At 60.2% G+C, this 12,115-nt stretch overlaps 5 protein-coding genes across 5 annotated transcripts; 4 read left to right on the forward strand and 1 right to left on the reverse strand.

Annotated features, from left to right (window-relative positions):
• The first annotated feature begins 258 nt into the window (after positions 1-258).
• SPRG_12165 (hypothetical protein) lies at positions 259-2,460 on the forward strand. The gene is made up of 5 exons (XM_012351136.1): positions 259-422; positions 472-605; positions 649-973; positions 1,021-1,167; positions 1,222-2,460. Exons 1-5 carry the CDS (start codon positions 265-267, stop codon positions 2,339-2,341), a joined length of 1,884 nt encoding a protein of 627 aa, XP_012206526.1. The 5' UTR covers positions 259-264; the 3' UTR covers positions 2,342-2,460.
• A 777-nt stretch (positions 2,461-3,237) lies between these two features.
• On the forward strand, positions 3,238-5,034 carry SPRG_12166 (hypothetical protein; the record flags this gene model as incomplete). Its single annotated transcript, XM_012351137.1, has 9 exons — positions 3,238-3,333; positions 3,360-3,488; positions 3,534-3,642; positions 3,694-3,730; positions 3,784-4,158; positions 4,202-4,463; positions 4,522-4,657; positions 4,714-4,808; positions 4,854-5,034. The coding sequence occupies 9 exons, from the start codon at positions 3,238-3,240 to the stop codon at positions 4,989-4,991; spliced, it is 1,377 nt and encodes a 458-aa protein (XP_012206527.1). The 3' UTR covers positions 4,992-5,034.
• SPRG_12167 (hypothetical protein) lies at positions 4,963-6,047 on the reverse strand. Its single transcript, XM_012351138.1, has 4 exons — positions 5,346-6,047; positions 5,251-5,298; positions 5,122-5,205; positions 4,963-5,075 (listed from the first exon to the last, which is right to left on the reverse strand). Exons 1-4 carry the CDS (start codon positions 6,033-6,035, stop codon positions 5,013-5,015), a joined length of 885 nt encoding a protein of 294 aa, XP_012206528.1. The 5' UTR covers positions 6,036-6,047; the 3' UTR covers positions 4,963-5,012.
• A 1,518-nt stretch (positions 6,048-7,565) lies between these two features.
• On the forward strand, positions 7,566-9,348 carry SPRG_12168 (hypothetical protein; the record flags this gene model as incomplete). Its single annotated transcript, XM_012351139.1, has 1 exon — positions 7,566-9,348. The coding sequence occupies exon 1, from the start codon at positions 7,606-7,608 to the stop codon at positions 9,346-9,348; it is 1,743 nt and encodes a 580-aa protein (XP_012206529.1). The 5' UTR covers positions 7,566-7,605.
• Positions 9,349-9,570: 222 nt separating this feature from the next.
• SPRG_12169 (hypothetical protein) lies at positions 9,571-10,735 on the forward strand (the record flags this gene model as incomplete). The annotated part of the gene is made up of 4 exons (XM_012351140.1): positions 9,571-10,211; positions 10,283-10,390; positions 10,437-10,538; positions 10,589-10,735. The coding sequence occupies exons 1-4, from the start codon at positions 9,582-9,584 to the stop codon at positions 10,733-10,735; spliced, it is 987 nt and encodes a 328-aa protein (XP_012206530.1). The 5' UTR covers positions 9,571-9,581.
• Between the last annotated feature and the right edge of the window lie 1,380 nt (positions 10,736-12,115).

Genomic DNA, 12,115 nt, shown 5'->3' on the forward strand with positions numbered 1-12,115 from the left:
GCTTTGAGGCGTGGCGAGGGTGGCCAAGCTGTTACTTATGATTTGCTAGAAAAGCCATCTGTTTTGACCAATGGGTAAGCGCGCTTGCGCGGTTCGATCTATTTTTAATCTTCAACAGAGGAATACAATACGGATTTCACGGCGCGTGGTGGCCACAATCACTTGGTCTTTGTATGTGTTGATGGCATCATGTATTTTATTCTGGGCATTGTATTATGCTACCTGCGACTTTGGCCTGGCCTCGCCCATTGTTTAAACACGACGATGGCAGGAGCTGCGCCATCAGGCCGCGACTCGATCGGGTCCATCATGCACGAGTTCGTCGACTCGTTCCCGATCGATGTGGACGCGCGGCAGTCGATCTCGGACCTCGGCAAGGTCCTCTTCACCGAGAGCCAAAAGCCCGCGGACGCCAACGCGCCGTACGACCATGCTGGCGACGACGAGGCGAGTGATGCATGGCATGCGTAGGAAGAAGCCATATCAGATGCCCAAGGAGATCAAGGGCATCCCGCGCCAGAAGCAGCAGGACGTCACGGGCATCACGGCGTCGGGCCGCGTGGCCTTGCCCCAAGGCTCGGTGCGCAAGCTGTTGCAGACACAAGGTACATGGCTTGCATGCGGACGCGGCGCGTAAGCATGGCGTAGGCAAGGCAACGCCGATGCGCTGGACGCCTGAAGAAGACGACGCGCTCCGGAAAGCGGTCGAGGCCCATGGCGAGCGCAATTGGAAGTCGATTGCCGAGGTCGTGCCCGGCCGCAACCACACGCAGTGTTTGCAGCGCTGGACCAAAGTGCTTGCGCCGGGCCTCATCAAGGGCCATTGGCGACCGGACGAAGACGACATTCTGCGCCAATTGGTCGCCGAAGGCCGCAAGAACTGGGGCCAAGTCGCCACGCGCATTCCCGGCCGCACGTCCAAGCAGTGCCGAGAGCGTTGGTACAACCACTTGGACCCGAACATCGTGCGTGGGTACGTTCATCTCCGTTGACTCTCTCGAAGCCTTATCTTCAAACCAGCGAGTACACGGCCGAGGAAGACCAGATCATCTTGGAAGCGCAGCAGCGGATCGGGAACCGATGGTCGGCGATCGCAGCGATGCTGCCGGGCCGCACGGAAGACGCGGTCAAGATCCGATGGAAGTCGCTGTGCCGGACCAAGTCGGGGTAAGCACCTTCTTATTGTCGGCCTCCGCCAACCATCTGACGTGGCATGCGTAGACGCAACCGTCGCAACACAAACGAGAAGGATCCAAACGACAACAGCGTATCGCCCATCACGGTCACGGCGGTCGCGTCGGACCACAAGGCGTCGTACGACAAGGCGCCGTCCAGCGGCATGGGCTACCCGCAGCGCAGCATGATGTCGGAGCTGCAGTCGCCGATGCTCCACACCAACGGCAACGGCATGCACCCGTCCATGGGCAACCACCATGGCATGTACAACGGCCAGCATGACATGTACCAAGGGTACCCATCGCCGCACCACCCGCCGCACTATAGCCAAGGCGGCTTCAACCCCGCCGACCAGTTTATGCACAAGATGAACACAGGCTCTGCGTACGACACCACCAACTACCACAACCCGTCGTCTTCGTACGGGCAGTACCCGCCAATGGGGTATCCCCGTGGCCAGTACACGCCGCATCCGCAGTCGTACTCGACGCCCGATAACAGCAACTACCACCCGCAGCAGCAGCAGCAGCAGCACCACGCGCAACAACCGCCGCATCAACATCCGACACACTCGACTGTGTCGTCGTCGCAGCAGCAACAGCCCAAGATGGACCAACACGCCTCGATGAGTTTTCCCATGAACGCAAACCCGGCAGCCTCGTTTGCGCAACAGATGCGATCGTCGCCGCAAACCAACGAGAATGCGTTCAAGCCGCCGGCTCCGATGCGTCAGCACTCGGGCGGTTCCGTGGCCTCGTCGTTTGTCCAGTCGCTTGGCGGCAAGGCCGAGCCCAAGCCGCCAGCACCACTCAACATTGCCGCCTCCTTTGCGCAGCAGCACTACAGTGCGCCCAAGAGTCCTTCGTCCGGCAACGATGGCATCCCGAGCAACCCGTTCCTCAAGACGAACGGCGACGCCAACCACAACAACTTGGCAGCGTCGTTTGCCGCGCAAGCGTCCGGCGGGCGTCCGAACCTCGCGGCGGCGTTCGCGCAGCAGCAGCAGCCGATGATGCCCGAGCATGACGATGCGCAGAACAAGCGGCCGCGCCTGCCGCTGAGCATGGACGCGGCGCGCGCGTCGGCGGCCCGGCGCATGCGTCAGAACGACAATCACGGGACTTTGTCAACGGCAGTGACGCGCCGCCGCCACCGGGCGACGTGAACCGCCTCTCGGTCTCGGACATCAACTTGAGCGAGCTCGGCCCGATCGAGGAGATGTGGCGCGTCTCGAGCGATATGAACCGACTCTCGTTGTAGTGGTGTGCGATGCAGAAGACGTAGCGTGCACTCCAATATAAGAGATATAAAGTGGTATAGTGGATACATTGAGGCATTGCAAGCGCCAGAGGCAGGTTGGTGGGCGTCTTTATCTTTTCGGTTGATTGCCAACGTCGGTTGTTTCGATGCATTTTGTGCAGAGGCAAACGTCGATCGCAGAGGTCGCAAGACCAGGAGGACGAAGTTGGTCGAGGTTCTCACCGTTGGGAATGGTAGCATGGACACCGCCGTCATCGACGCGACACGGCTCCGAGCGTCCCTGCACGTTCGCTCAGGTTCGTTTTCGCGGGAGCTATATGAGTGCGCCGCGAGAGTCTTGGAGAGTCGTTTTCCTTCAGAACCGGAGATTCGATCGACTTCTTGGAGTCCAGACCAGGTTGTAGAGCTGCGGGACGAACTAGGGTTAGGTGATATTAGACCCAGCCCTCTCGCGCTTAGCTCTCTCTCGCTCGATCTTGCCGCCAGCAGAAGTACAAGAGTGCCTTGCTCGTGCGGGCCGTGCGTCGACACCGGCCAAGATTTTGTTGGCGTCGACACGTGGAAAAGCTGGCGTTGCCACGCCAAGCTGGTTGCGATGCGATCGCGAACGGTGGCGTGTGTTTAGTCCACGACTCTATTTTCGGACAAGTCCGAATTTAGATAACCAAGGACGGTTTGTGTGCCTGGGTTGAGGCACAAACCCGATATCGCTGCGTGGGAATCTCGCGTCCAACGTCTGCTTGCCGGTGCATGATCGGCAGGATACAGACCGTCGCCGCCCGCTTCGCCACCCGCTCCGCCATGTCCCGTCGCCGCGCCGCCAGCCTCAGCAACCTCCCGACGTCGTCGCGCGTCCTGCGCAACCATGCGGCCAAGGCGACGCCAGCGCCGCCCGTCGTGTTCTCGCGCCGCCGCCGATCAAGGCGCCGCGCAAGCAAGAGGGCCACCTCGACGAGAGCGCGATCGAAGACACGCGTGGTGGGCCCTTGACGCTCGACGCGCTCGAGCTCGAGGTCTTGTCCCGGTCGCCGTACTACCTCGTCATCAACAAGGTGGCGGCTGCAACATGGACGTTGCCTCCTACTGTGTCGTCGTAGGGCGCCGACGTGCGTCTCGACGGCGACTTTAACGTGACGATCGAGAAGGCGCTCGCCCGCGACTTTCCGGACGTGCCCAAGTTTCGCTGGATCCACCAGCTCGACTTTGGTACGCTTCTCTTGCCTCTTCGGAACTGACATGGCCTGATCGACGCACTAGCCACGTCGGGTGTCATGTGCATTGGCACGACCAAGGAGTAGGCCATACCCATCATGCCACGCCATCGCATGTGCTCATGCGCATGGCTAGGTCGACGTCGGCGGCGAGCGGACTCTTTCAGAAAAAGTGCGTCGAGAAAGAGTACCTCGCACTCGTCCATGGCACGATGCCGCTGCTGCCGCCGCCAAGCGCGCCGTCCGTCGCGTTCTCGCGCCTCGCCGACTTTATCGCTGACAGCGACAACCCGATCCTGCCCAAGAAGCAGCACGAGCTCAAGTTTACGCGCAAGTTCAAGGGCCCGCGCACGGGTCCGTCCCTCTTTGCGATGGACCAAGGCGTCGTGCGGCGAAAGATGCACGCAGGCGACGTGCTCTCGGACGCAGAGAAGGACCTTCTCCGCAAGAAGTGGAACGACCTCGCCGACGACCTCCAGCAAGCGTATTTTGCCCGCGCCGCCGCCGACCGGTAGAGCTTACGCGGCAATATGGACGGTGACGTCGTTGCGTAGCCTGCGCTACGAAGCCGAGCTTGCGGCACAACTGCAGGCCGAAGCCCCGCGTGTCGACGTCCAGTACAACGCGCCGGTCGTCGCCAACACCGGTGGCCGCCGACCCCGGGCCATGTCGGAGCTCGCGCCGACGACCAAGCGACCTCGCTTGGACAGCGAGCCGGACGAACCCATGGGCTACATCTTTAACCAACCGATTGCGCCGTCGCCCGACCACTCGTTCCGGATGGAGATTGTCCCGCCCAGTGACCCGCGCGGCAAGGTTCTTGTTTGTGCCGGAGCTCGATGGCAGGACCACCTGACCACGACGCCAAATGTAGGTCTCGACGACCGTGGCGTTTGTTCTGGGCCATGGCACGATCGACGGCAAGCCCGTGACGAAGGTGCTTTTGCGTCCGCTGAGTGGTCGCCGGCACCAGCTCCGATTGCACTTGAGCCAGTACGGGTATCCCATCGGTACGTCTGTATCGCCAACCCACAATGCACAAGGAACGAGCGTTCTTCGATGCTAGTGGGCGACGTGACGTACGGTAGCGAGGAGGACGATGCGCCGCGCATGATGCTCCACGCTTGGAAGCTCCACCTGAAATTCAACACCCCGGACCAGGTAGGTCCAAAAGATGCGTGGAAGCCAAGCCTGGACGTCCTGTAGCAACGCGAGTATGGCAACACGTGCTTCAAGTCGGCCGATCCGTTTGCGCATCTGGTCAAGACAACGACGCTAGTCTCGACGCTGAGTCTCGCCAAGCCCAAGGCGCCCCGCGTCGGCCGCAAGAGCTCGCTCAAGTAGACGTCTTTAACATTGGGAATCTCAAACGTCACGAACTTGATCGATCACGCTTTGGACATCGATCGTCGACGGGTGTAGCGAACCCTACGCAGCACATGAGGCCCGACGTGGGCACGCAGTCGCATCCTACGAGCGCGTCCGTGTAGATCGAGAGCGCTTGGTCCAGAAACCCCTTGGCGTCCGACCGGCAGCCCATGTGCAACTTGAGCAGACCCTAATCCACGCTCGAGACACGAGGCGCAGCGCAAGTCGCTAATACCATGGTATACTCGACCTCACCGGTCGCAATGTGGCCCGCGCCGAGCACCTACAAAGGTATCTTGAGCGCACGTCCACTCGTCTTCTACATGGAACCTTGGCGCGCGTATCCAGGATGTGCAACAGCATCGCATTGCCTTCGTGCAGGAGCCGCTCGTGGGCCAGCGCGTCGTCGTCGTCGTCATGACCTCGGTCCTTGGATTCGGCCGACGGCGGGCGGTTGGCGAGGTACTTGTACCAGATCTCGACCAGCTTGTCAAACAGACCGAGCGCTTGCTCGGTCTTGAACATGCGTTGGAAGATGCACCCGAGCGTGTAGTAGAGCGTTGACGTGAGAATGTGCTCCGGGCCGTGGACGAGCGAGGCGTAGTAGGCGCCGTTGGCGGCTTGCTTGAGCGCCTCGTCGTAGTTCTCGGCCTCGGCGTGGAACCGACCGTAGAGCTTGCACACCGCGGCGCGCTGGAGGAGCGTGCCCGGGTGCGTCTCGCCTTCGTTGGCGCTGCTCTCTTCGGCGCTGCGCACGAGGCTCCAAATGCTGAGCGCGAGGACCTCCTCGACCTGCTTGAGATGCCCCAGTTCCAAGCCGACTTCGGCCATGAGGAGGTAGTAGGGCACGATCGCAAGCCCATGCTTGCCATAGACACCCACCGCGTCCTGCACGGTGGCCACAATGTTGGCGTACGCGGTGTGGACGTCGCGGCCCATGAGCTGCGTTTCGCAGCGGCGCCGCGCCGCCTTGAGGCTCGCCTCCCTAGCGCTTATACGCACCGCGTCTGCCTGGTTCATCGTCGTCGTTTCAAGATATTCCAACCGTCGAGTTGACTTGATACTTTGCATTTTGTAGAGCTACTATCAACCTTGCGACGAGCATCGAATTGGGCTTGCGAGATGACAGTCGTCTATCTGTCGATACCAAGGCAACATTTTACGGGACGGTGAGAGCTGGTAGGGAGAGCTGGTAGGGAGAGCTGGTAGGGAGAGCTGGTAGGGAGAGCTGGTAGGGAGAGAGTGAGGGCTAGTGGGGAGAGGTGGTGCTGAGACGGAGGCGATGTTAAGGGGTTGAGGGCCGTCAGCAGGTCCGCCTTCTACCGCACACGGCAGATGCTGATCACCTTGACGCGCGACATGCATCTCCGTGACGTCGTCGGATTACATACTTGTATGGCTTGTTTGCGCTAGTCTTCGTGATGAGTCTTCCATCTTCGAGTCGCAATGTACAAGCAACATCGACGTGACCAGCGACGTCGGAAACGCAGCAGCGACATCGTTTCCAGAGTACGTCTCGATGGCCTTGAATCCTACCGTACCAAGAAGCTATGGATAGAGCGGATGATAGAGAAGTGCAGTGACGTATCTACGGTACGGTGGGGTACAGTGAGTGTAGCCCACCGAGGCACATTACATGTTCTTCCTTGCCAGATGCAGCGACCGGCTTGTTGTGCACAGGTGGTTTACTCAGATGTGGCATTTCTGATGCCATCGGCTGTGGCGTCAGATCCACAAACGTGGCTTTGCCTACGTTGTCTGTATTGCACGGCCCACGAGCAGCAACTCAGGAGGCGACTCATAACGCGGTCTTGGAAGAGGTCAATACGTCGAGGCTGTTGCAGTAGCGCATCAAGTTCCCTCTGTGTTGCCCTTGGGACCTGGGTGATACCCGTCCGGATCACGGCATCTTTGTTCCAAGCCTTTCTGTGCACGGCAAGGGTACGCGAAAGCGACGCGACCGTGTCCGCACTCTTGCGATGCGTTGGTTGTGGTTGGTGCGTCGACGCAACGCGCTGGTTGTGCCGGAACTTCAACGTCGGTCGCGTGCTCGGAAGACAAAGAGCCCACAACCGCGATCGGCTTGAACAGCAACCCCGTCCGTGTCCAGCACGAGAGCCCATTCGAATCTCACGGAACCCGGTATTTCTGAGTGTTAGCATCCAGGTTCTCAGCCGTACGTGCTACAGCAATAGAAAACCGATCGCCTACATCCATGGCCACCGGCAGCCGACGCGAATCTATCATGATTAGCCGCCCATCAAAGACGTGGTCGATGCTACAGTGCCAACGCACGTCTCGACACAAGGTCCCACGATAGACGCACAGCGGAGCATTCGCGGAACCGTCAGGCATCCATGCGCAGATGTTGATCGAACATATGGCGTCCGTCTCCGTCAACCGGATCTGTCGACACCTGCGATTTTCGTACATATTGCGGAGGTCAATAGTAAAGGCGCACGCAGTCTTCAAGCACGAGTGGCCTGTATGCAGGTTACTTACACACGATCGTTGGCGCAATGCAACGTGCGCGGCAGACTTGCTTTTGCTCTGTTCCGCGCACCCGCCGACGTTTCAACTACCAAGTAGTATGACGGGTATTCCTCATGCCAAGGCCACGTCGCCCCTCGACGACTACAACGTTGCGAGCACACCGAGCGACGAGACACCGACGACGCCGGCACCAACAACAACGAGCTGGACCACCAAGCGCACGCGCATTGCGATTGCGATCGTCGCCTTGACCGGCGTGGTTTGCGTCACGCTCGGCGCGATCTTTGTGTTCCAGACGCACGTGACCAACCACGCGACCGAGATCATCACCAACATCCAGCAAAGCCCTGGGCTCAAGATCTCGCTCCGAGCCAAGCGCGATACGATGACATTCAACGGCAAGTCGACCGCCGACGTGTTTGTCGTGCCCCGGGGTGGCGCCGGGTCCACCTTGCTCTTTGATGCGCTCTTGACCCAAGTGGGCCCGGAAATCACCGAGACGTATCTTCTGCTCGACCACAAGGCGTACTATGCGACGTCCAAGAACGGCGTCGTGGTCTCGGCCGAGTGCCTCGACGCCGGCCGTGTGCCGCCCGTCCAGCTCATGCAGACAAGCCTCCACGAGTCCAGTGTCCTTGACAACTACAAGGTCGCCAACGTCACGATCGCCGACTGCCCGGATGGGAAGCTCCTGCATGTGTCGTTTGCGGGCGAGTCGTTCGTCTTTTGCAACTCCAAGAACAACCTGCTCACGCACGCGACCGGTACGGACCTCGACATATCGGTCGAGTACCTCTCCGACCCGACGCTCGTGCCCGAGATGGAGATTCCCGTCTTGCCGAACGGTGAGCCTTTGACGTGCGCCGCGGTTGTCGCCGATTCGGTACTGCCGGTCGCCAAGTCGCTGATGCAGACGTCGTCGGACGTGGCCTCGTACGTGGCGGGCTACGAGCGCTCGACGGTCATCAACAAGGCGTCGTGCGGCTGCAAGATGGGCAAGAAGAAGCCGTGCCTCTTTGTGCACGGTGTCGGCGAGACCGAGGCAGGTCCGATGACGCCAACGTTTCCATCGGGCTGGGGCAACATCCAAGAACACGCGCCGTGCTGCTCGAGCGTCCAGTTTATCCATCTCGAGACGACCAACCACCGCTGGGACGACGCGTCGACGCAGCAAGATTTCTGTGACGCGGCGCTGCGTGTGAGCAAGGCAACGTCTACCAATGGGACCAAGGAGCTCGGAAGCATGATCCTCGTGACCTTCTCGATGGGCAATCTCATTGCTAGCAGCGCGGTCGCGAACAACAAGTGCTCGATCGGGAAGGACGTGACGTGGGTTTCGATTGCCGGCCCGATGCAAGGCAGCAAGACGGCCAACCTCCTCGCCAACAAGTGCGCGGCCGGCGGCTGGGGCAACGCGATCATCAAGTACGTCTTGAAGCAAGTCGGGTTCTGCCCCGTCCAGCAAGCGTACGACTCGCTCAAGCACCAAACGACGGTGGGTGCACACATGCAAGCCAAGTTTGTGGCGGCCCAAGCGGTGCGGCAAAAGCACGTCACGCGCGTCCTCTGCGGCACGAATGCAGTCGGCTTGACGTCGCTCACGTCGGCGGCCATTGGCGTCGTTGGCAAAATGTCCCAGCACGACAGTCCCGATTACGATGGCGTCGTCGACTTTACGAGCTGCGCCGTCGGCATCGATCCACGCAAGTTTGGTACGAGCGCCGAGACGAGCTTCCACTTCAAAGCGAGCATCAACCACCTCGATGCGTCGATGCGGTACGGCGATGGCTGGTGGGGCTGCGACCGCAAGCCCGTCAAGTGGTTCGAGTGCGCTCTGTAAACAAAGCGTCGCGTGTAGAACTGGCTGTGTCTCGGCGTTAGAATGTATTCGCACGAACGGAGGGCGATTCGAGCACGTCGACGAGACGATATATGATGTGTTTAGTTTTTGATAAAACGACGAAATGGTCGTTGGTTTTGTGTTGCATTTTGGTGGTTTGCGCGGAATTGATACATTGATACGAGCACAAGGGTGTCACTACGAAGAGATGCGATATTTTTAGGTGGCGGTCCATGAGCGCACCGGTACACCCGTCGACCGACGAAGGCGGTGACGGTCTCGAGGCAGCGGCGCAAGTCCTCGAGCACCCGGAGCTCTGGACACAGTCGACGTTTCGCTCGACGCCGGGCCTCCACCGCTTGTCGCGCATGCTGCACACGCGCCGTCTGCACCGCCCACTCCATTTTGGCCACGTGGCCCTCGCCTTCTATGCGCCGATCGGGCTGCTGCTCCTGATCCTTCGGCTGGTCCTGCTCGCCCTCTTTTTCATCGCCCTTCTCTACCTCAAAGACGCAGCGACCATTAGCCGCGCGTTCGTCTATCTCTCGGTGCCCATGGGTCTTTTCGTGACGCTTCTCGATCCGGAGGGCCAGTGGCAGACGCCGTCCCCGCCCATTCTTGTGTGCAACCATGTGAGTGAGCTGGGCGCAATCGCACTCCAAGTGCTCGGGCCGTTCGAGACGCTCGGATATGATTTCTTCAAGTCGTCGCGGGTGTTTCGACGCCTCGCTGCCGCCTACGGGTACATTTACGTGCCTTATGCATCGCGCACCCAAGGCAATACGTCGGGCCGCGATGCGCTGCGCGCACTGCTCACCGAGAAAGTCCATGCCGGCATTCGCCCGATCCTGTGCTTCCCCGAGGTATGGTTGGATGCGTTGGATCATCATGATGATGGATGCTTGAAAAATGCGGCGGAAAATCGTGCACATAGGGCGGGATGACGAATGGCGTCGCGGGCTTATTGCAGTACCACACGTTCCTCTTCGGCCTCGGTGTGCGCATCCAGCCCATCGCGCTCTCGGCGACCGACGGCCCTTTTGTACGTCGTCATACGCTTTGAACACACGAGATGTGACGGACCCTAGCCCGTGCACTTGAACGACGAGTCGAGCTCGACGATGGCCAATGTGCTCTGGTTCCTCTTTTTGCCGTGGCATCGCTTTACACTGCGCGTCTTGCCGCCCACCGTAAGGCATCTGGTGCATTTCTATACAAGAGACGTCGAATGAATGGATAGAGCATCGGCGCGGCCGAGACACCGCTCGACTTTGCACAGCGCGTCATGGCGACGACCGCGGCGGCCCTCGGTGTTACCAGCAGCCCGTTCTTGTACCGCCACAAGACAGCGTATCTTCAACTGCGCCTCGCCAATGTCGCCGGCTAAGTCACCAACACAATGCGATGTCTTCAGTGGCAGGTCGAGTCGCAGTCGTTGCAGCGTGCAGCATGGGATGGAGACGGCAGCGCCTACATCCTGCGTGTTCTCAGCCCACGTGGGCCATGGTTGCGTGCGTCCAAGAAGCCATTTCGCCCGAAAGCACCCAGCGATGGCCCAGCGTTTGCCGTGCGAGCTGCCAGCACGTGACGCCACGTCAGCGGCCGCGTCGAAGCGTGGGCACATGCACGCCATTGGCACACCGAGCAAGTGAGCTATCGGCCCTCGGCAAGGGACAGATGCTATCGGCGCCGACGACGATTGGGCTTGACGATGTGACCATCATGATCATCCGATATGTGGGACACGGCGAGGTTGAAGATCGCGATCCTGGCGTTTATATTCCTTGAATAGTGTGATGCAGAGAATAGTGTAAAACAGGGAGGTCGCGTTTTCTGGTGTGCTGTACAGTCCGTGCTGCGTGGATCCCACCGATTCATGGCGTGCACATGTCGGGGGCGAGGTACGCATGCGGCATATCGCGGTCATCGCGGCCGTACGGTGCATGCGTGGTTGGCGGCATGGTATTACACTATTTGCGTGGGCGTTATCCGGAGGAAGTGGGGTGATGTTAGTCAGGAAAACGAAAGCAGCCAAAGACCTCCCATCTCGTCCCTGCGATCCGCGACAGCATGGAAGTGGACCGTGGGAAGACGAAGCTGAAGGAGCTCATCCAAGACGTACATGCTGCATGCGGGGAGGGGCTCTACCAGAGCTGCCTCTCCCGACGATCCATGGCCTGCTGCTTCCTCCGCGAGACCGCCGACATGGACACGCTATCGACGAGCGTCCTCGACAAGCGCATCTTGGACCTTGTCGCTGCCCTACATGAAGCCTGCCAAAGAAGGCGAGCTGAGTGCAGATGCAGAGCCATTAGCCGAGGTTCCGAAAGACGACAGCCTCGACGTCGACCTTACCGAGCCGCTAGTCATCTTGAAGAACGCCGAGCCCGTCTTGTACCAAGCTGTCTCGGGCTTCCTGCGCCAGTCCAAGACGAAGGGCCACGTGACCAAGGAAGAGTGCTCTTCTTGGAGCTCCTCGTGCTCCTGAAAGCGTCGTTGCTGCTTCCGAAATCGAATAGCGAGGCCCAGGAGCGCGCGTTTGCCGACCGCGTACGGACTGCGCTCGCTGCGCTCGACGGCAGCACTGCCCAAACAATCTGCACGAGCTCCGCGACAAGGCGCGCGCCGACATTCGCGCCGAGAACGACGCGTACAAGCGCTTGCAGTGGGTCCAGATGGACGGCTCGGGCGGCCCAGCGTCGGTGGCGATCACTATCGACGACGACAACAACACGGTGCTAGCGACGCCGTCCACATCCGAGTGCAC

The sequence above is a fragment of the Saprolegnia parasitica genome, assembly GCF_000151545.1.
Source record: "Saprolegnia parasitica CBS 223.65 unplaced genomic scaffold supercont2.75, whole genome shotgun sequence".
NCBI lineage: Eukaryota > Oomycota > Saprolegniomycetes > Saprolegniales > Saprolegniaceae > Saprolegnia > Saprolegnia parasitica.

Bases quoted from the DNA above. Each gene is read 5' to 3' on its own strand.
- SPRG_12165 (XM_012351136.1), top strand. From the start codon at position 265: ATGGCAGGAGCTGCGCCATCAGGCCGCGACTCGATCGGGTCCATCATG. The intron at 606-648 runs GTACATGGCTTG...AGCATGGCGTAG, and splicing joins CAAGCTGTTGCAGACACAAG to GCAAGGCAACGCCGATGCGC. The intron at 1,168-1,221 runs GTAAGCACCTTC...TGGCATGCGTAG, and splicing joins CTGTGCCGGACCAAGTCGGG to ACGCAACCGTCGCAACACAA.
- SPRG_12167 (XM_012351138.1), bottom strand. From the start codon at position 6,035: ATGAACCAGGCAGACGCGGTGCGTATAAGCGCTAGGGAGGCGAGCCTC. The intron at 5,299-5,345 runs GTTCCATGTAGA...ATACCTTTGTAG, and splicing joins TCCTGGATACGCGCGCCAAG to GTGCTCGGCGCGGGCCACAT. The intron at 5,076-5,121 runs GTAGGATGCGAC...TGTGCTGCGTAG, and splicing joins CGATCTACACGGACGCGCTC to GGTTCGCTACACCCGTCGAC.